Genomic DNA, 20,435 nt, shown 5'->3' with positions numbered 1-20,435 from the left:
TTACGAAGTAATCCTTTCACTCTAGCAAAAAAATTTTTTTTTATCCTGAGGCAGAAATGGTACATGGTTAGATTTTTCTTTTTTCTTTTTTTTTTTTTTGAGACGGAGTTTTACTCTGTTGCCCAGGCTGGAGTACAGTGGCGCTATCTCAGCTCAATGCAACCTCTTCCTCCTGGGTTCAAGCGATTCTCCTGCTTCAGCCTCCCGAGTAGCTGGGATTACATGCATGTGCCACCATGCCTGGCTAATTTTTGTATTTTTAGTAGAGACGGGGTTTCACCATGTTGGCCAGGCTGGTCTTGAACTCCTGACCTCAGGTGATCCACCTGCCTCGGACTCCCAAAGTGCTAGGATTACAGGTGTGAGCCACCATGCCCGGCCAGATTTTTTTTTAAAAAGACAATTTATCGGTACCATATTTAATGCCTAAAATGTTGTGAAGTAACATTTAACACTGAATGCAAACCCCTATTGTATGAACATAATAAATACAAGTATCGATGTTTAGAACTACAACGTTTACAGCATCTCATGTCTGTTGTTATTCCTGTGTCTATAGTAGCGAAACCTTAAAGCCTTGCATATTTAATGATGTAAATGTTTGATTAGCTCCTTAGTTCCAACAATACTTTTTAATTTAGAAAGTAACAGAAAATTAACTACAAACTGACTTAAATTTGTATGCAATGAAGGAGATTTTGTCCCAATGAAGAAACTCAGATCCTACTGTCAAATGTATACGTGGCACAAGAGTAGCAATACCTGAACAACTGTGCATACACTTAGTAGCTCCTTTATAATCTATGTGATTTGAGCATGATTTACTCCAATCATGGAGCTATTAAGGATACATTTCCTATTTCAAAAACCTGCAGAAGAGTAAACAATTCTAACCAATTGTCTTAAGAAATTTGAGAAGCTCCCCACCCCAGCTTCTTAAAAAGTGCCATCACTGACTTAAAGATATTTCATCTAATATAACTTAAATTCTTCTTTATCTTTCCTTGTTAATACACATTCATATTTAAGAGTTTTTTTTAAATAAAATTACAAATTTGTCCAGGAGTTTTAATTCTTAAAATGCAACGTGCTGCTGCTGTGCTACACATTCTCTATAAGCCAGCGTTCACAATGGCTTCCAAATAATCTGATGTCAATTTTCAGATTTTAGCTCTAGAAGAAAAACCTAGTAAAATAAAGATCCTAGAATGGAATATTCCGTGGAATACAAAATTACAAAATAACTCTACATAGTCTAACCTTTTTGTAATTACATGGCAACAATTTACAATATTTTATGGCGATGATATTTAGCGTCTATTTTAAAAAACACACGGCATGACTTTAGATTAATACAATGCTTTCTGTCTTAAAATAAAAGCAGAATGTTCGAAAACAGCAAATCTTACCACTCATTTTGTTTTTACAGTAGCAGCAGAGAACAAGAAAATCCAACAAGGAAACAGCGTAGTACACGTTAACAGCTTTAATTGGAGAACAGCTTTTTTTTTTTTTTTTTTCTGCAAGGCTGTAAGAGGAAAAGATCCTTTGACCGAGTCACGTGATAGCCATCATGTGACCTGCAGTGACCCAGGAAAGGGGAAGGGGGAAAAAAAAAGCAAACGTTCCCGCTTGCAGCATTTCTGATATAGGAAAAAAAAATGATTAAATGATTTCTACTGCTGCTGCCCTGAATTTGACCATCTTTCAGACTTCCTTATGAACCAATTCAAAAGCTCATCAAAGTATACTTTTCAGAAATATATATTTGATGTAAAATGACTCTCTTTGTGTTCACTTCAGTAACACCACAGGTGCTATCTTCTAATTTTTTACTCATGCAGCCTGCCGCTAATTTTCATTTAGAAAATTTGAGATAATATTAATTTAAAAGATTCAGTCTGAAATGTCATTGTATAACATAATTCTCCATACTCAATCCTTAAGGAATATCCACAATACACAAATAATTGTGTATAGAATATAGGTTTGCTAGACATGTGTCTCAAAGGTGGGATTTACGTTTCAGGCTGTTACTTGCCTCTTAAGAGAATAAAGACTACCACTTTCATTATTGGTTTTATTTTCTTTCTGATTTTTTTTAAATTTATGATTTAAATTAAAGTGCAGTTGCTCAGTAGATGGCATTCTTACTCATATCCATGAATCTGAAAAGACAGCCTCAGGTGCAGGTTCAGAGTTCTCTATCCAAGAACAAGTAGAGACCAGAAAGGAGACCAAAGATGTCCAGTTACAACAGGAAAGAAGAATAAGAACTTTTGGAGATCTTTCATTACTTTAGGGTGCTATGTAACTTCAGAGGAAATTTATTAACAGCTAACAAAAATATACAGGTAATGATAATGACAGTGGTTTGTAACAAGTTGTACAGTGGAAAGAAAGTGAATTTTGGTATTAAAAGATATATTTTAATAACAGCTTCAGTATTTATCAGCAAGGCAATTTACTGCTCTTCTCTGAGGTCTTAGCTTATTTCAGTGACAAGGTTAATCAACATCATAGCATTGTTGTGAGAATGAAATTAAATAAATTTAAAGTATCAAGTATATTCGTTGATGATACTCAGTAAATAATAGTTATAATATGTAAAAGTATGATCACCATGTTTTCAAAAATAACCACATAGTGCAGAGTACATACTAGGCATCATTTGGAGTGTTTTACTTGCGTTAACTCACTTAATCCTAAGAAGTGAAGTGAGCATCATTTCCAGGTAAGAAAACTGAAGCAGAGTAACTTGCCAAGGGCACAAAGCGAGGCAAAGGCAGGATTATCTAATAGTAAGGCTATACTTTTCAAAAAGTGTAAACTATGTTCAAAGGCCCCATCTCACACAAAGGTGGAAAATAACTGGCAAAGCACAACCTAGAGAAATAGGTCTCAATAAATATACGTAAGACACCCCAGAGGAGATAAGACAGTAAGGGCCTATTCTTACAAGTGGGGAAAGGTAACTGTTAACTTCAAAATTCCTATGAAAAGGCAGGGTTGCCCTGAAAAACGAGACCAAAGGGCAAGGAGTCTCCTGGTCTCAACAGAATGTACTCATATACGTTAGACCCAACCTCCCTGCAAATCCAACCATGTCTCTGATCTTCAGCCCCTAAACAAAAAGCAAGCCTCTGCAGCCCACCTTCTTATTTTGGCTCAAATTTGCGCACAGCTGTATTTCTATTTCTTGACTATTTAACTTATCATCTCCTTTCAATCCTTTCCATTATGCTCACTAGAAAAGAAACTTTTTTTTTCCATTATAAATAAATTCTCCTATATCCTCAACCTTTTTACGGAACACTTGTTCCTGTGTTGCCTTGAAATGAAGCACGGATGTCCTGTAGAAAACTTTCCCCAGCATGCCCCAGGAGCAGAGACTTCCTATCTTCTCCTGAAGCAGTGTTGGTAGTCTGCAGATACTCCAAGGCTGCTTCCCTTCACCACTGTTGTTCCTGTTTCATGCTAAAGTTCCTTCTTCCTTGAGATCACGGCATATGTGCATACAACCCTCTACCCCTTCTCAATGCTTTAAGGCTGAGTCCTCATTTATTGAGAACTTTGGCGCTGTGTTCAATTTTGTCTTCTATCCCAACTCTTGTCCATCAGCATGACTTTTATGTCCAAAATCTAGGCTTAAAATTCCTTGAACTTGTGTCTTTCATTCTATTTTTAGTAACCCATGTTCAAAGATACATCCTGGAACTTATTACTTAGAACTCCACTATCTCATCTTTGAAATATCAAACTTACACGTGGCCATCATATCTTTCTTTCATCTCTCCAGTTCTCTTTCTTCTACATTTGTTCTTCATAGTGATCTCCCTTTTCTCCTGATCCAACACTGCCTTCACAGCCTGATTTCCTTTCCCATCCATGTCTTCCTTTGACTTCCCCATCTCCTGAAAATCTCCAAGTTCAATCAGTCTTCTCTTACACCTGAGCTGTAGAAATCAAGTGGTACTCAGACTGGCATGTTTATAAATTTAGTATCTTCAGCCTTAACTCAGCTGTCAGCACTGCTCAGGAATCCTTTCATGAATCTTTCCCTGGTCAATCACTTACACTGTTTTCTAGGGTGATTATCAGAGATTCTCGTTACACTTTAGGAGCCCTCCCCAACCTGACTTCAACCATATCTCGAAATTGAACTCTTCACATTATTTGACATGAAACTGAACTCTTGATGTTATGGAATTGAACTCAATGTTACATACAAACTTTTCTCATTCCTTTCCCCTATTTGTAGAAGAAGCATTGTTCCTTCACTATAACTCTATGTAACATTAACTCTATAACATGACTCTATTTTCTGACCTTACATTCACTTTCACATTTTAAATAAAATTTTGATTATGCAATATTTGATACATACAAAAGAAAATAGTGCAAGTCATTAAAGTGCAAGTCATTAAAGTCATTAAAGTGCAAGTCATTAAAATCCACCATCCAAGCCAAGAAACAGATCATACCAACACTGTTGCATCCATGTGCTCCTTCACCATCTAATCCAACACTTTGTGCCACTCATGTCTCCATTATCCTGAATTTTGAGTTTATTCTTATCTTTCTTTTAAAAATAATTTCCTAACAAAAAAATCACATATATCCCTAAACAATATTATGATTTCTAGGACTTATCTATGTAGTTTCATATAGCTGTAGTTTCCTCATTTTCATTTATGTTTTTATGTAAATAACTATAATTTGTTTATTCTGTCATTAGCTTTTGGGCTCTTTTCAGTTTCTGTTGTTGTTTTTTTTTGCTTTCATTCACTTAACAAACATATATAGATTATCTACAATGTGCCAGATACTGTTCTGGGCACTAGAGGAAGAAAATAATAACATGGTAAATAAGTAAATCATATTCAAGTAAATCATGAAGTATATTTGAAAGTGATAAATGCTATAAAATAAAAAAGAGAGGCTGGGTGTGCTGCTTCGCGCCTGTAATGCTGGCACTTTGGGAGGCTGAGGTGGATCACTTGAGCCCAGGAGTTCAAGACTAGACTTGGCAACATAGTGAGACCCCGTCTCCACAAAAAATCTCAAAAACTGAGTTGGGTGTGGTGGTGCATGCCTGTGGTCCCAGTTATTCAGGAGGCTGAGGTGGGAATCTCGCTTGAGCCTAGGAAGCTGAGACAACAGTGAGCTGTGATCCTGCCACTGCACTCCAGCCTGGACAACAGAGTGAGACCCCATCTCAAAAGAAACAAATAAAACACAGTAGGGTAAAAAGGATTTTAAGTACTAAGATAGGCTGATGGTGAGGGGGGAGATTGAATATTGCAATTTAAAATACAGAGATCAGTTTAGGTTTCAATGAGAAGGTCACATTTGAACCAAGACTTGAAAGAAGTGTGGGAGTGGGCCATATGGATATCTGAGGGAAGAACATTCTACACAGAGGGAGCAACCAGTGTAAAGGCCCTAAGGGGGAACATGACTGGCATGTTTAAGACTTAACAAGGACACCACTGTCACCAAAGCAGCATGAGTGAAGCGGGAGAAAAGGAGTGAGGTTAGAGTGATTAAGAGGGAAATGAGTTACACTCTGTTAGGCCTCACAGGTTACTGTATGCTTTTACTTTGAGTAAAATAAGAGCCATTGCTGGATTTTAAAACATGATCTCAGTTATATTAAAAAAATTCATCTGACTTATACATATTGCTGGTAAGTATATGGTACAACCATTTTGCAAAACTGGCAATATCTACTAAAGTTGAACATATGCATACTCTACGATCCAGTAATTCTACTTTTAAGTATATGGACAGTGGAAATGCTTACATATAACACCAACCGAAGGATGTAATTTAGAACATTCATAACAGTACTAATTTTAATAGCACAAAAGTGGATGAAGCATATTTGGGGATGATTAGGTATTCAGATTTGGACATGTTACGTTACAAATGTCTATTAGTCATTCAAATGGAGATTTCAACTAGCAGGCAGTTCATTTTACTATTCTGGAGTTCAAGGAAATACTTACCTAGTCTAGAGATACAAATTCCAGAGTCTTTGGTAGATAGGCTTTAAATCCATGAGACTGGATGACATCAACAAAGGAATTAAAGTAGATAAAGAAGACAATCTAATGCTATCTCTTAGACAGAAGCATGGATCAGAACACTGCTGCTATCTCTATGTCTCTCAGCCCACATGTGCAAATGTTTCTTTAAGGTATGTACCTAAGAGAGGAAATGCTGTGTCTTAGGGTTTTGTGAATGTTAGTTTTTATAGGATAGTGCCACATTGTTTTCCCGAGTATATTAATTTATATTCCTACCAGCCAGACATGTATAAGAAGTTCCACTGATTCACATTCTCTCCATTACTTGGTATTTAGATTTTTAAATTTTTGCCAATCTCACTTTGATCTTATTTTGCATTACCCAGTCCATGTTTTCCACCCATTCTTCTACTGGGTAGTCTTTTTTAAAAAATAGATTGGGAAGAGTTTTTGTGTATTCTGGATACTAATTCCTTATGGTTACATTGGTTGCAAATATACTCTTCCTAGTTTATGACTTATATTTTCATATATTTTATGATGTACCAAAGTTCTTAATTGTAATGAAGTCAAATTTACTGATCATTTGATAGTTAGCATTTTGTGTGTTTGTATCCTAAAAAAACTTTCTCTACTCTGCAGTCATGAAGATACTCTCTCTTTATTATTATTTTTAAGTTTATCCTTTCACATAAGTCTTTAAGTCTTCAAGCATTAATTTTGGGGTAAGGTATGAGAAAAGGATCTGATTCCATTTTAATCCAAATGGATAACTAACTGTCCCAGCATTGTTTCTTGCTCCCTATCCCCTAGGACATGTCTCTTACTTTTTGTGGGCACAACAATGCAATTAAAATTGTCTTACAGAAGATCTTTTTTTAATAAGAGGATGGTACCCAGAGCAGAGCATCCATTCTACCAAATGACTTGAAATGGAAGTCTCCAAAATCACATTTCTTTTCTTTTCTTTTTTTTCTTTTCTTTTTGAGACGCAGTCTCACTCTGTCACCTGGGCTGGAGTGCAGTGGCCTGCAAGCTCCGCCTCCTGGGTTCATGCCATTCTCCTGCCTCCGCATCCCGAGTAGCTGGGACTACAGGCACCCGCCACCATGCCTGAGTAATTTTTTGTATTTTTAGTAGAGATGGGATTTCACAGTGTTAGCCAGGATGGTATGGATCTCCTGACCTCCACCCGCCTGGGCCTCCCAAAGTACTGGGATTACAGGCATGAGCCACTGCGCCCGGCCCCAAAATCACATTGCAACCCACCATAATCAGGCTTTTGTTCAGCCCACTCTACTGAAACTGCACTGGCAAAAGTCACTGAGATCAAATTCTTACTTACCAAATCCAATTAACACTGCTGACAACTCTCTTAAATATTCTTCCTTAACTTCTGAAATACTAGTTTCTCCTAGTTTCCTTTCTACCTCCTGATCATACTTTTTCAATTTCTTTAATGGCTTCTTGTCTTCTGCTCTTCCTTAAGTGTTTGTTTTCCTGGGAGTTTTGCTCTTGGTCCACTTCCCTTATTCTACATGATCTCTCAAGATGATCTTATTTACTACTCTCATGAAAGATTATCATTCTGTATCTCATCCAGACTTTTTCTTGAGCTCTAGATCTATAATACTTAATTTACATAAAACTCAAAACCAGTTATTTTTTCCATCAATAGTCACTCCGCCTCTGTGTTTCCCATGATAAGTTAATCTTAAGCCAGAAATGTAAGAATGATCCTAGACTCTGTTTTCCCCCTCATCTCAATTTCCACATCATCTATTTGGCTGACAGTTTTATCTCCTAAATATCTCTCAAATCCATGTTCTCTTCTACTCCACTGCTATTGCCTTAGCAGCACTAGGCTCTTTCTAGAACTATTCCAGTATTCTCCTAATGGGTCTCCTTGCCCCCAGTCCCTAGCAATTGATACATCTCTCACACTAATGCTAACCTGATCTAAAAAACAAATTTCATTGTATCCTCCTCTGCTTATAACCCAGAGACCATTCTGTATTGTGATGAGATGAAGTCCAAATTCTTTACTGTAGCCTACTATGTTTCCACATGAACTGGGTGATGCCACTCAAGCTGGTAAAATACCAGTCTATCCTTGTCAATACTGTGTGAACCACATTTGTTTTCACTGGGATCAAAATGTCTTCAAGTGGAATTTTGTTACTATTTTGCTATTTTATCATTCATTTTATTATAATTTGTTATAGCCTAAACATAGGGCAGCATAAGGTAGTGATGAAGAACACGGACTCTGAGCTAGCCCGTCTAATTCTAATGACAGCTTATAGCTGTGAGACCTTTCAAGTTACTTAACCTCTTTGTATCTTAGTTTTCTCACATGTAAATTGGAAATAATTATTCTATTTCATAGAGATATTATGCAGATTAAATAAATTCATATTTGTACAGCACTTAGAACAGTGTTTGGTACACAGTAAGTGCTTAAGCAATGTCACTTAAGCACAGTGCTAGTGCGTGTATTGACAAGCCTACCTGAAAATCAATAGTTCAGGAATGGTAGTTAACATGTTAAAATATTATGAAGAAATCCAAACAATTGCTATGACATGCCATGCTATTAAGATAGCTCTCTGCAAAATATTTGAGATAATATTACAAAAATAAGCAGGTACATTTTTAAGTTTGCTAAAATTATCATATAATTAAACAAGAATGGGAAAATGAAAAATATGCTGGTCACTGCATAATGCATTCCTATAAACTGTAATCTCCTCAATGCGTCCTCTGTGTTTATTCCTATAGAAAAATTGTTTGACACATATACTCAAATTAACGAGGTCTTTAGGAAACAAAAAATACATGCATTCTGTATTGTCCTCACTATAACCAAAAGGTCCTTGAATGTAGTGACCACGTCACTAACACTGAGGATGAGAACTCTGTGGCAAATGGGAGAATAGTAAGGGTATGAAGTTAAGTCTTGTTAAGTTTTCTTAGAAGCGTTCTGAAGGTAGGAGTCAATATCGCCTAAAGCACACAAAAAGCACTGACATTTGGATGGAAAACCCAACACTATTATGCCCTAAATATCTGCTAGTTACATATAATAAAGCAAAATGTACCTATATTTATCTCACTGAAACTATTGTGAAGAAAGATCCTAAACTGTTTCTAGTAAGTAAGGGATATTATATGGAAAACAATCAGTGAATTAGTAGCTAAACCCATTCCAAAAGACAATTTAAGGTGATTTAAGATATATGTAGCACCAAAACCAAACCAAAACACAAGCCATGATAAATTGAAGAAAAGGGAAAATTAATATAGAAAAAACAATAAGAATAAAGAGTAAGCTTAAAAAAATCAAGAAAAAAAAGCTAGGCTTGCTTCTTGCCTGTAATCCCAGCATTTGGGGAGGCTGAGGTGGGAGGAATGCTTAAGCCCAAGAGTTAGAGACCAGCCTGGGCAAAATAGTGAGACCTTGTCTTTAAATAAATAAATACATAAAAATTTAAAAAGGAGGGAGGCTAGTCTTATGCTCTTACTAGAGGATGAGCAATAAAAGCTCTCTGCTTTGTGTAAGCTGAAACATGATTAAAATCAGATACCAAGGACCATGCTGTCAAGTTGGTTAAGTTAGTTCTTCCCTTCTGCAGTTTAAGTATTGCCCACACTGCCATACAACATGATTCCAATGATTTGGCTTAAAAAAAAAAAAATCTAAAGCAGGTATCGTCCAAGATGACTTCTACCATATATAAAATTCAGTAAAGCATCCACAAATGTCTAACTTTTAGCAATATGTCCTCCAAAATAGTTGCAAAATGAACAGCTACAACAGATGAATCAGTTGATTTGCAGAAAAAGATTGTCAGCTATGAGGCAAATTAAAAGTAAGAAGAGTTGATTTTGATTTTTTATTTTCCTGGCAAACCAGATCAGCTGTTTATTAAGGCTGCTGTTAGATTATAATAATCAGGGTCATTTGCATGTCCAAAAATTTAAAAGGCAGACTCGTTCAGCTAAACAAAGAGTGGTTTCAGGTCACTAAGATATAAAAGGATGGGATGTGAGGTACACTCTTCTATTCTTCTACCTATTTTTATCTGATATTTCAAAAGACTGACTCTGACCCTGACTCTGATTCTTGTGGCAGTATTAAAGTGCAGGTTCTGAATAAGCATCTAAATAATATGTGTTAAACTCATGCAGCTTAGAGCTTAATTGACACATGTCCACAGAGTCAAGGGACCAAGGAAAGATCAATGAAATCTGCAACTAACCAGGTGCTCCATGGGAAGGAGTCTATTGCCGGGGAGTGACTGACAATGAAATAAGCAAATAGTCTTAAGAGAGATAAGGGGAGTGAAGAATTAGAAACTATAATTTTGTCCTTGGGCACAAATCAAACCTTGTTTCTTCTCCTTTTAACTCTTTCTCATTTTCTCACCCAGGTTTTACCTCTTTTCCCGTTCAGAGGCCTTAATCAACCTGCATATCTCACCAGATAGTCGCCGATTTCTTTCTCTATAATTTTCCCCTTTACTTACACTAAGATGTCGATTCAACAGAAGTTTTACTTTACATTATACATGCTAATAGGAAAGCAATGTGAGGATCAGTCTAAGGCCAAATATATTTTGGATTGATTTGAGGGGTGAGGGTGCCTGGATAAGGTTAGGAGGTTAGATATTAACTAGAAAATGGTCAATACAGAAGTTATCTGTGTTCTAAGTTAGTATTTCCCAAACATTTGGATTTATGTGCCAGCAAAATTTCAAAACAAATTCTGGGGACTCATTAACCAGCTTTTCATTAGGCCAAGTAAAGACATTAAAAGTTAAGAAGAAATTAAGAATGGACAGAAGGAAGTCTATCCTATATTGTCACATCAATTCATAAAGAGAGGATACTGTAACTTCAAACATTATAAAAGATTTAACTTCAGAATTTTTAAAAAGTCTTAAGTAAATAAATTTAACTTAATGAAAAACCACTACATTATCTGTATTATTCCCATTTCCTAGACTGATGAAATGTCCCTACATCTATGGATAAGGGTTTGGGAATAACTCTTAGCAGTAAGAAGGATAGGGATTTATCTTTCAGGCTGGCTGAGCTCTGGTGACAGGAAGAAGGAGGAAACAGAGCAGAGGTAGGATAATTATATTATCATCATCCAATCAGGAACACTTCTGAAAGTGAAAAAGGGGGCTAAAAATAATTAAAAATACATAATTTGTTATGTTTCTTTATTGACTGATATATTTTAATTACACTGAGGGAGATAAAGTTCTAACAATCTATCGAAAAATAAAATGCTTTATTAAAAAAATATGCAATTACATTAAAGAGCATTTAAAGGTATTCTTCATATTGAGTATCTGAATATTGGAGTAATATAAATAGAACAATTATTCTTAGTATATATGTATTTTAATTTCTTAGCTACACCTGTCTTTAATTCCTTATCACTGGTATTTAATTGAAAAATTTCTTCTTTCAAATAGTCATCTTAATTTTTAAAATAAAATTGCTTACAATGTTGTATTTTATGGTTTATAAACTTAAAGCTGCTGATACCTTCAATTGACTCTTTTTTGTAATATTTTAAGACTACAATGTTTATATTAAGAAAAACTGTTTCTAAGGTGCTATCTGGTAAGCTGGGAGCATATCTGCTAAGTGGAGGATACTCTCAGTTCTATTTTTTGTTTCTTATTGAGATGTGTAAATACTTCAAATATTTTTACAATATTAAGTACTATAAAAACGTTAAATATTTTTACAAATCTCACTGAATTGTCTTTATTTTTCTTTTGCATGTTTCACCAAATTTAGACCTTGTTTTTGAGCTCATTATTGCTGAGAGAGTTTACTGCAAAATAAAAAAGTACTGCCAAGTAACAGTTATAGATTTACACAATACAATAAGTGATAAAAATCATTCAAGCTATTTTTTATATATTCAGTGGCAGAAATATTTAATTTCCTCATATTTATTTATTTAACCTATATGCTTCCCACTGGTCCTTCCACTTGGTGCCCTGGTGACACCAAGTGGCCAGCAAAGACAGCAGCATCAAATACTTCTGCCACTACCACCAGGAAACTGAAAGGAGTTAGTTCCCAGTCCTTTAAATTTAAGCACACTTTCACTCACTGTTAATTAAGACTTGCTTCTGGCAAGGGTCAGGAAGAGAGAATGATTTATTTTGGGTTGTCTAAGATTTAAGCACAAGTTAAAGTGACAAAGAGACGGATGAGCTACTTACTAGATAGAGATCAAGGCGGAAGCTGGAAATTCAAAATGGTGGTCAACCAAATCTATCACAACTTATTTTAATGAACTACTAATAATACTGTTTTAAAAATGATAAATCCGAGACAAATGTCATACCAGTTAGATATCAAGATGAGGCAAAAACCAGAACTATCTTAGACAAATTGGGATATAAGGCCCCCCTACTAATAAGGAATGCTTACTTATTAAGGCTATGAAACACCTGGCAACATTTATTCATATAATAAGGCAGGCAATTAGTGTAGGCCTTGATCTAGGAACTCACCAAATTGGTGAGTCAGAACTTGGGAACAGAATAAGGAAGTTACAGAAGAAAGAGAAAAGATCAAGGTCATTATTCATGCTTAGATGTTTAGAGACCTTTCTTTTCCTTGGAAATTTATTATTCTTTTTAAAGTTTGGATAAAGCAGAATGCTTAAATTAGGGGCCTAAGTATGATTCAGAATTGTGGATAATTTCATTTATCTGTGTACAAGTAACTGAAAATTTCTGTGATTAAATTTGCAGCACAATTAGATGTATCAGTGATAAACACTAAGTAGAGTACATTTGAAGAATGACTTATGGCTAGAATCTACCTTTAGCACTAAATTGAACTGCATATAAATGGAAAACTTGAAGGAGATGTGTTTACCAAGCACCTGTTTCTAAACAAGAAATTATTTTTAGTGCACTTGTTTAGAAAGCTGCAGAGGCTGTAATATTAATGTCCATGAATGCAGCAGGTTGTGAACATTACTATTTTTAGTATCAGCCTAATATGAACAATGATGAATCATTCTTTTGTTATTTTAGTAGGAAGGAGCACTTAGGATTTACTGCAGCACATTAGGTTAACTATGCCTCAATAACTGAACACCCACACTTTGACATCACACAGGCAGTGATATGGATCAGTGACGCAAATCCTGTCAGGATCAAACATTAAGGCCACAGATTGAAAAAAACTGCTCAAGTGACAAAGCAGGCTAGTCATCTACCATGCAGACTGCATTAAATCAGTACTGCTAGTGTCAAAAAGGGTTGTGCTAGGTTCTCTTTTTACATAATAGCTAAACTTTTTTATTTTAATTATAGATTGCCCATACAACAGAATCTATATGTTAGTTTCCTCACAGCTTCTGTGCTTTAAGGTCTGGGCCATTAGAAACATGTTTTAAGGTTCTACTAGCCATATGAATTATCTGTAAAAAGGCTTCTGTATCTAGGCTTTTTAGACTATCTTCTGCAGATATGTTGCCATTTATTAAGCATTTTATATAATATGCTGTGCTTGACAAAATATCATTTTGATTCAGATTTGGAGCACTACACTACGGCCTTACAATTCACTGCAATTTCAGGGTCTTCTTCCCGATAGTCACTTCTTCTTTGGGCCTATAATTTTAAAACTTTATTAGTCTTTTCGGGCATCAAAATATCAATTTTTTAATGGTTACAGCTGGATGGCTTCTGAGTAATCATATGTATAAGGTTTCAAAATATATTATCCCTGAATTAAACATACCCACACCTAATTGGAAATCTTCTCTTCTATAAAAGGAACAGAACTTACCCCTGGAGGCTTGGCACAGAATGTTCACATCCTGCTGTAGGTTCTCTCAAAAAGAAACTAGGCCTGTACACTTAAAGCATTACCCTTCCTGTTAGTTTATGTTTTAAGACTGGCACTTCCCAGGGGAACTGGAAAACCAAATGGAGATCAAAGCTAGAGGCACATCTAATAACCTTTCATTCTGTCATCACTACTCTGACATAGACTAACATGAAAACGTGCCAAGGGCCTTTTCCCATACCCTCAGGCTTTTGCTTTGGGGGCATTTCCTCAACCAGTGTTGTTTCTTAAGAAAAACTGTTAAAAAAAAATGTAAAAAAGCAAGGGCTTTCCCTCATTCTAAGTTTTTTTTTTTTTAACTGCTAATCATCTAAAAGAAATATTTGGAAAATATAAAAACTGAGACAGCTGTTCTCATAGTTCTTCTTGACTGTGAAATTTGTAAATCATCCTAGTTTCTTCTCACCCTCCAAACTGAGCCTCCAGGTCTCATTCTTATTACTATAGTTTTGGTTATCCCCTGCTTAAAATCCTTCAATGGTTCCCTGTTCCTTTCAGAATAAAATGTGAAATCTCTAGCGTGGCATATAATGGTATTTGCAAAGTAGCATATATTTTTAGTCTCATTTTCAGACACTCTCCCATGCAGTCTCTTCTCCAAGCTACCTCTCTAATCAAAGCTTTTCCGTTTCCTCTAATCTGTGTGTGCTTGGGCTTTGCACATGCTGTTCCTTCTGTCTTGAAGATATTTTTCTATTTTTTTTTTCCTTCTGGCTAACTTCTACTTCTTCAAGCATCATATTTTCCTAAGCACTCAATGACTTCCCTATGCTTGCTCAGGTATTCCTACCCTGGCCTCCCACATGAATTCCACCATAGCACTTAGCATTGCCTTCTTTGTTTTAACTGTGGGTTACTTTTCTGTCTGTCCTACTAGGCTGTGAGGCAAGGCCTAAGTCTTTCAAATAACTGTCAAGAATGAGTTGTCCCTCAGGACATGAAAAGGGACTTAAAACAAATTCTCTCTCCAGGGAAAAGAGCACACATTCAGTGACTGTGTTTTCTGTGTTCTAGCAAGTAGCTGAACACAGAAGACTGGACACAAAGAAGTGAGAAACTTCAGCACATTAAGACTAAAAATAATATTAAAATATTGAAATATGATGGTATTTTACTATAATGATAAAAGGATTTTCCAAAAATATTGAAGGATTACATGATAAAGCAGAAGGGAATGTCAAAGACAGAACTCTGTTAAACCATAAAGAATGGAAACAGGATTTGATTAAAATTCATTCTTTAAAAGTGAATGAACATCTTCAAACAACGGTATCACATGGGTTTTGGGATCAGAGAGTCCAATGCTAACTCTACTCAACTCTGGTAGAGTCATAATTTTAACCTCTGGAGCCATAGAGAAAATAACATACCTGTAAAGAAATCCTGTCCTGCAACCATTATGTTATTTTGTGATTCTTATGGTTAATGGTGACATGTTTGGATGCACTTTAATCAAAGACCATAACCACAGTCAGGAGCACAAGTCACACTTCTCTAGATACAGGAAGAAACTTTCTGAAAAATGAAATTATGCTTAGTGTTTGTTGCCATAACAGAGGAAAACTTAGAGAATGAATCCTAGATAAGTTGGAGAAGAATGATTTTTCTATCTCTATATATCTAGGTAGTGTCTAAAAATCACATCCAACATGTTGCCATACAAACAAAGGAACCAGGAAAGATCTTTTCTGTTTCCTAGAACATTTTCTGCAGATGATACAAAAGCATGTAAATGACAGTAGATAAATTCACGGTAGTTTCTTTATAACGTTATGTAAGTATTCTCTGGACATCCTAGCCTCATCTCAGCTATGCTCCTGGAACAAAATTACAAAGGTTTGCCCCTGGGTTAGAATGCTTAATTAGTACTTCCCTGAATCAAAAAATGTGGTAGAAGTTACTACAAGGCTAAACTAAGTCTCTGTGTTTGTGATTCAGTTGTCCTTCTCACCAGGATATCCTTCTAATGAAGCTAACTTTGGAGAGTATGGTTTTTATTTTTAATAAGGAAGGTGACCTTTCTAGACATTCTTTCATAGTGTTAAGAAAATAAATCCTCAAGGTGTAAAGATTCTCTGCCTTGAGTTTCTTTTGTATTTTATTTTATTTTCTTAGGCTAGTCAAGTGAAGCAGTGGGAGTGGAAAGGAAACAAAGAAATCCATAACGGGATGTGATCAATTAGTTGTAAACACCACTGCATTTGGACCAGCGGGTTTCTTATCTATCCCGAGTGTCAGAATCCTTTAAGCCAGTTCTATATTATGATATGAAATTTAGACATTTCTTTTCTTCCACTCCCTTGATTTTTGGAAAACTGATGGACGATAATGATGTATTGATAACCTTCGTATGTCTGATTTTTTAGTTTTTACTAGTTTAAAAATCCACTTATCTGCACCAAAGACAGTATGGTATCTCATTTTCCTGAATGAGCTTAGGGTCTTAATTTTTAAAAAAATATACATTTTTAAATAAAGTTGCACTAAACAATTTAAAAGGGGTTAAAACTTCACTTGTATAATTATTTATGAAATTCATGTTGACATTATCAAATTATATGTAAAGTATAAAGAAGAAAAACCTCCTATAATCCTACCATATACTTGGAAGAAATGTGCCACAATTATTTTCCATGGATCTGTATTTTCCATGCAAAAGTAATGTTTTTTCTTATTACAAAAGAGTTAATTTTGTTGAAATCCTTAATAATATATATCAAATAAATGGTCCTGATTAAACCAAACACCTAATTAATAAAACTTTTTAATCTTCCATTTTTGAGAGAAAAAGAATAGAGCAGGCTCACCCTGTAAGCGTCCTCTTGGAAGTATTTTCTAGTCCCTGGATTGGTTTGGATGCTCTTGCTATATGCTTCCATAGTGCCTTTTCTTTTTCTTTTTCAATCACAACACTTCTCTCACTTCATCAATTCCTTAATCTTCTGTCTTTCCTAGGAAACTGTAAACTTCATGGGAGTCAGGGATACAGTCTATGTTGCTTATCACTACAACTCCAGTGTTTTGGAATAGTGATTGCAAATATTAGGTTAAGAATTATTTACATAAAGTAATGGGTTTAAAAAGCAACCCCCAGGCCATATTCTAATCTAGATTCAACTCTACCTTCTACATAATCTACAACTATATAGTACAATCAGTATTATTAACACTTACAATGATTTAGGGCACTGAAAGACTGAATTATTTTCAGTATATTCTGCTTACCATGGCTGAATTTGTTATTCTGTAAATATTTTCAGTAAAATGAGTTGGAAAAAGGTTTCTGGTTTTCAGTTAATCAGAAAGGTATTTTACAAGGACACTCTGTGCTTAGGTTAGGGTTTAAAGCACACACTTTTTATGCCTATTGTTATTAACTCTAATAATATCATCTTTAGCAAAAATATCTTAAAACCAATTGATGAAGATTTCTTTCCAAAAAAGTAGAATCAAATGATATTAGTCACCCCACCCCACCTCTGCCATTTAGGGTAATCAAAATTAAGGTATTTCTTAGGTATAAATGAAGAAAGAGCCTTTTTCAAACTCTCATACTCAGCGTTTTTTTTAAACATAAAATCTGTATCGTTCACTCCTTAAAATTATTCCAGTGAAATCACTCCTCAAAACAGAGGATTAGTAAAGGAAATAAAACATGTTCTCTCAATGCTCTGAGGAAAAACTACATCTTGCAATTAAAAGCAAAAGAGATTCTGTTTGCCCCAGCATCATGCAATATAAATCATGTAAAGCTAAATGGCACTTTTTGATAGAGATAGTCTTGAGGTTCAAAGATAAATTTATGAGTAGAGTATTTGGTATAATAATTTGGTTTCAGCATTCAATTTTGAAATATATTAAATATTTCACAAAACAAGTACATGGTTTGGAGGAACTTAATCACTGTTGAACTATGAGTAGAGTACCGTCTTAGGTACTCTATGTTTGAGAAGTCACTGTAAAGTAACTGTTAGAAGTATGCACTCTGCAGCCAGACTGCCTAAGTTCAGGTCGCAGCTGAGTCATTCAGTAACTGGTAACTACAGGTGAATTATTAACCTGTGTCTCAATTTCTTTGTATATAAAATGAAGATAATAGCTAGCTGAAAGGGTTGCTGGGAGGACTAAATAAGTTAATCACATGTAGAGTGTTTACAACACTAACTGGTACTGGGATCGTTCGATAACCATTAGCTAACATATATGCTAATTAAATAACAAAGTCACTTTCTCTCCCTTTTTTCATTACTTGAGGATCTATAAGGCAATGTCTGTGCAATTAGAAATGACTAAGTGCTGAAATAAAAACAATTCTATTGTTACACGCCTAAAATAAGTAAATAAACATTTACTGAATTTCTATATGTAAGGGGCAGTTGTTAAGTGCTACGGGAAGGAGAGCGGAGGGGAATGTAGCCTACAAAGAGTATACTACCACTGTATCATGGTTTTGTATCATCAATCAGTTGAGAAAGACTGATGTGGGCCTACACATCTGTATGTTTAAACTCCCCAGTTGATTCTAAGACATCTTGGTGCAGGTAAAAATTATTCTTTAGAAATCAAAAAGACCTTCATTTGAGTTCTAGATCCACCAATAACTAGGTATGAGGCTTTTTATGAATCTCAGGTTCCTCTCTTAAGATTTAAAGTTGATTAATGCAATCAATGCATACAACACAATCTAGGCAGACAATGAGCACCTAATTACATTATTAAAGATGGACTCTAAGACAGAAAAAAAAAGACAAATAACAATATAGACCAATAAATAACATGCCAGATTAGAGATATAAGCCTGACAATATATATATATTACAAGAAATTAAGGAGCACTTTTTTTTTTTTTTTTAACATTGGAGTGGTCAGAAAGAGTCTCAAAATAGATGTAACTAATATTGGGTTTTGAAGGGCTGGAAAAATTCAGAAAGCTCTCACCTGTATGTATGCATGCTCCTGTGTGATTTTTGTAAGAAGGAACAATGTGAACAAAGGTATGAAAGGAGGTGTGATGATTAATACTGAGTGTCAACTTGATTGGATTGAAGGATACAAAGTACTGATCCTGGGTATGTCTGTGAGGGTATTGCCAAAGGATTTGAGTTAGTGGGCTGGGAAAGGCAGACCCAACCTTAATCTGGATGGGCACAACCCAATCAGCTGCCAATACCGCTAGAAGATAAGAAGGCAGAAAAATGGAAAAAGAGAGACTGTTGAGACATTCCTTCTAAGGTGAAGGATAAGTTGCTGCATTTGGCCCCTCCTACAACCAAGAAAGAGGCACAATGCCTAGTGGGCCTAACTGGATTTTGGAGGCAACACATTCCTCATCTGGGTGTGTTACTTCAGCCCATTCATCAAGTGACCTGAAAGGCTGCCAGTTTAAGTGGGTTCCAGAACAGGAGAAGGCTCTGCAACAGGTCCAGGCTGCTGTGCAAGCTGCTCTGTCACTTGGGGCATATGACCCAGCAGATCCAATGGTGCTTGAGGTGTCAGTGGCAGACAGGGATGCTGTTTGGAGCCTTTGGCAGGCCCCCATAGGTGAATCACAGCAAAGACCTCTAGGATTTTGGGGCAAGGCCCTGCCATCTTCTGCAGATAACTACTCTCCTTTTGAGAGACGCTCTTGGCCCGTTACTGGGCTTTGGTGGAAACTGAACATTTGACTATGGGTCATCAAGTCACCATGTGACCTAACGGCCTATCATAAACTGGGTGATTTCTGACCCATCTAGCCATAAAGTGGTCATGCATGGCAGCATTCTATCATCAAATGAAAGTGATCGAGCTTGAGCAGGTCTTGAAGGCACAAGTAAGTTACATGAGGAAGTGGCTCAAATGCCCACAGTCTCCACTCCCGCCACCCTGCCTTCTCTCCCCCAGCTTGCACCTATGGCCTCATGGGGAGTTCCCTATGATCAGTTGACACAGGAAGAGAAGATAGGGCCTGGTTCACAAATGGATCTGCATAATATGCAGGCATCACCCAGAAGTGAACAGCTGCAGCACTACAGTCCCTTTCTAGGACATTCTTGAAGGACAACAGTGAAGGGAAATCTTCCCAGTGGGCAGAACTTGGAGCAGTGCAACTCGTTGTGTACTCTGCATGGAAGCAGAAATGGCCAGATGTGTGATTATATACAGATTCATGGGCTGTACCCAATGGTTTAGCTGGATGGTCACGGACTTTATTCCTCTGAGCATCTTTAAGTGAGTTGTTTTTTGTCTCTGTTTTCTTTCACAGCCCCAGGAGTTGTTATTTTTTTTTTTAAGTCTGTATTTAGTAGATCTACCACTGAGTCTTTTTTCATGAACAATTTCTGTTGATTTCTTTTTTTCCCTTTGAATGGGCAATACTTTTCTGTTTCTTTGTATGCCTTGTAATCTTTTTTTGTTGAAAACTGGACATTTAAATCTAATCATGTAGAAACTCTGGAAATCAGTTTCTTCCCTTTCCCCAGAGTTGGCTGTTTTTTGTTATTGTTCTGATTTTTTTAATTGTTG

General features: G+C 35.9%; 1 protein-coding gene across 6 annotated transcripts in view; it reads right to left on the bottom strand.

Annotated features, from left to right (window-relative positions):
• FNDC3A (fibronectin type III domain containing 3A) overlaps positions 1-20,435 on the bottom strand; it is a 227,551-nt gene that overhangs the window by 91,898 nt on the left and 115,218 nt on the right. Inside the window, exon 1 of one of the 6 annotated variants that reach the window (XM_063714664.1) lies at positions 1,410-5,892. The exons of 4 other annotated variants lie outside the window; for them this stretch is intronic. In XM_063714664.1, coding sequence (XP_063570734.1) covers positions 1,410-1,416 — 7 coding nt within the window. In that variant the 5' untranslated portion in view covers positions 1,417-5,892. 6 annotated transcript variants of the gene reach the window in all.

This window comes from Pongo abelii, chromosome 14 (assembly GCF_028885655.2).
Source record: "Pongo abelii isolate AG06213 chromosome 14, NHGRI_mPonAbe1-v2.0_pri, whole genome shotgun sequence".
Lineage (NCBI taxonomy): Eukaryota > Metazoa > Chordata > Mammalia > Primates > Hominidae > Pongo > Pongo abelii.
Note: the sequence above shows the minus strand (reverse complement) of the source record. Positions and strands in the feature narration are given on the sequence as shown.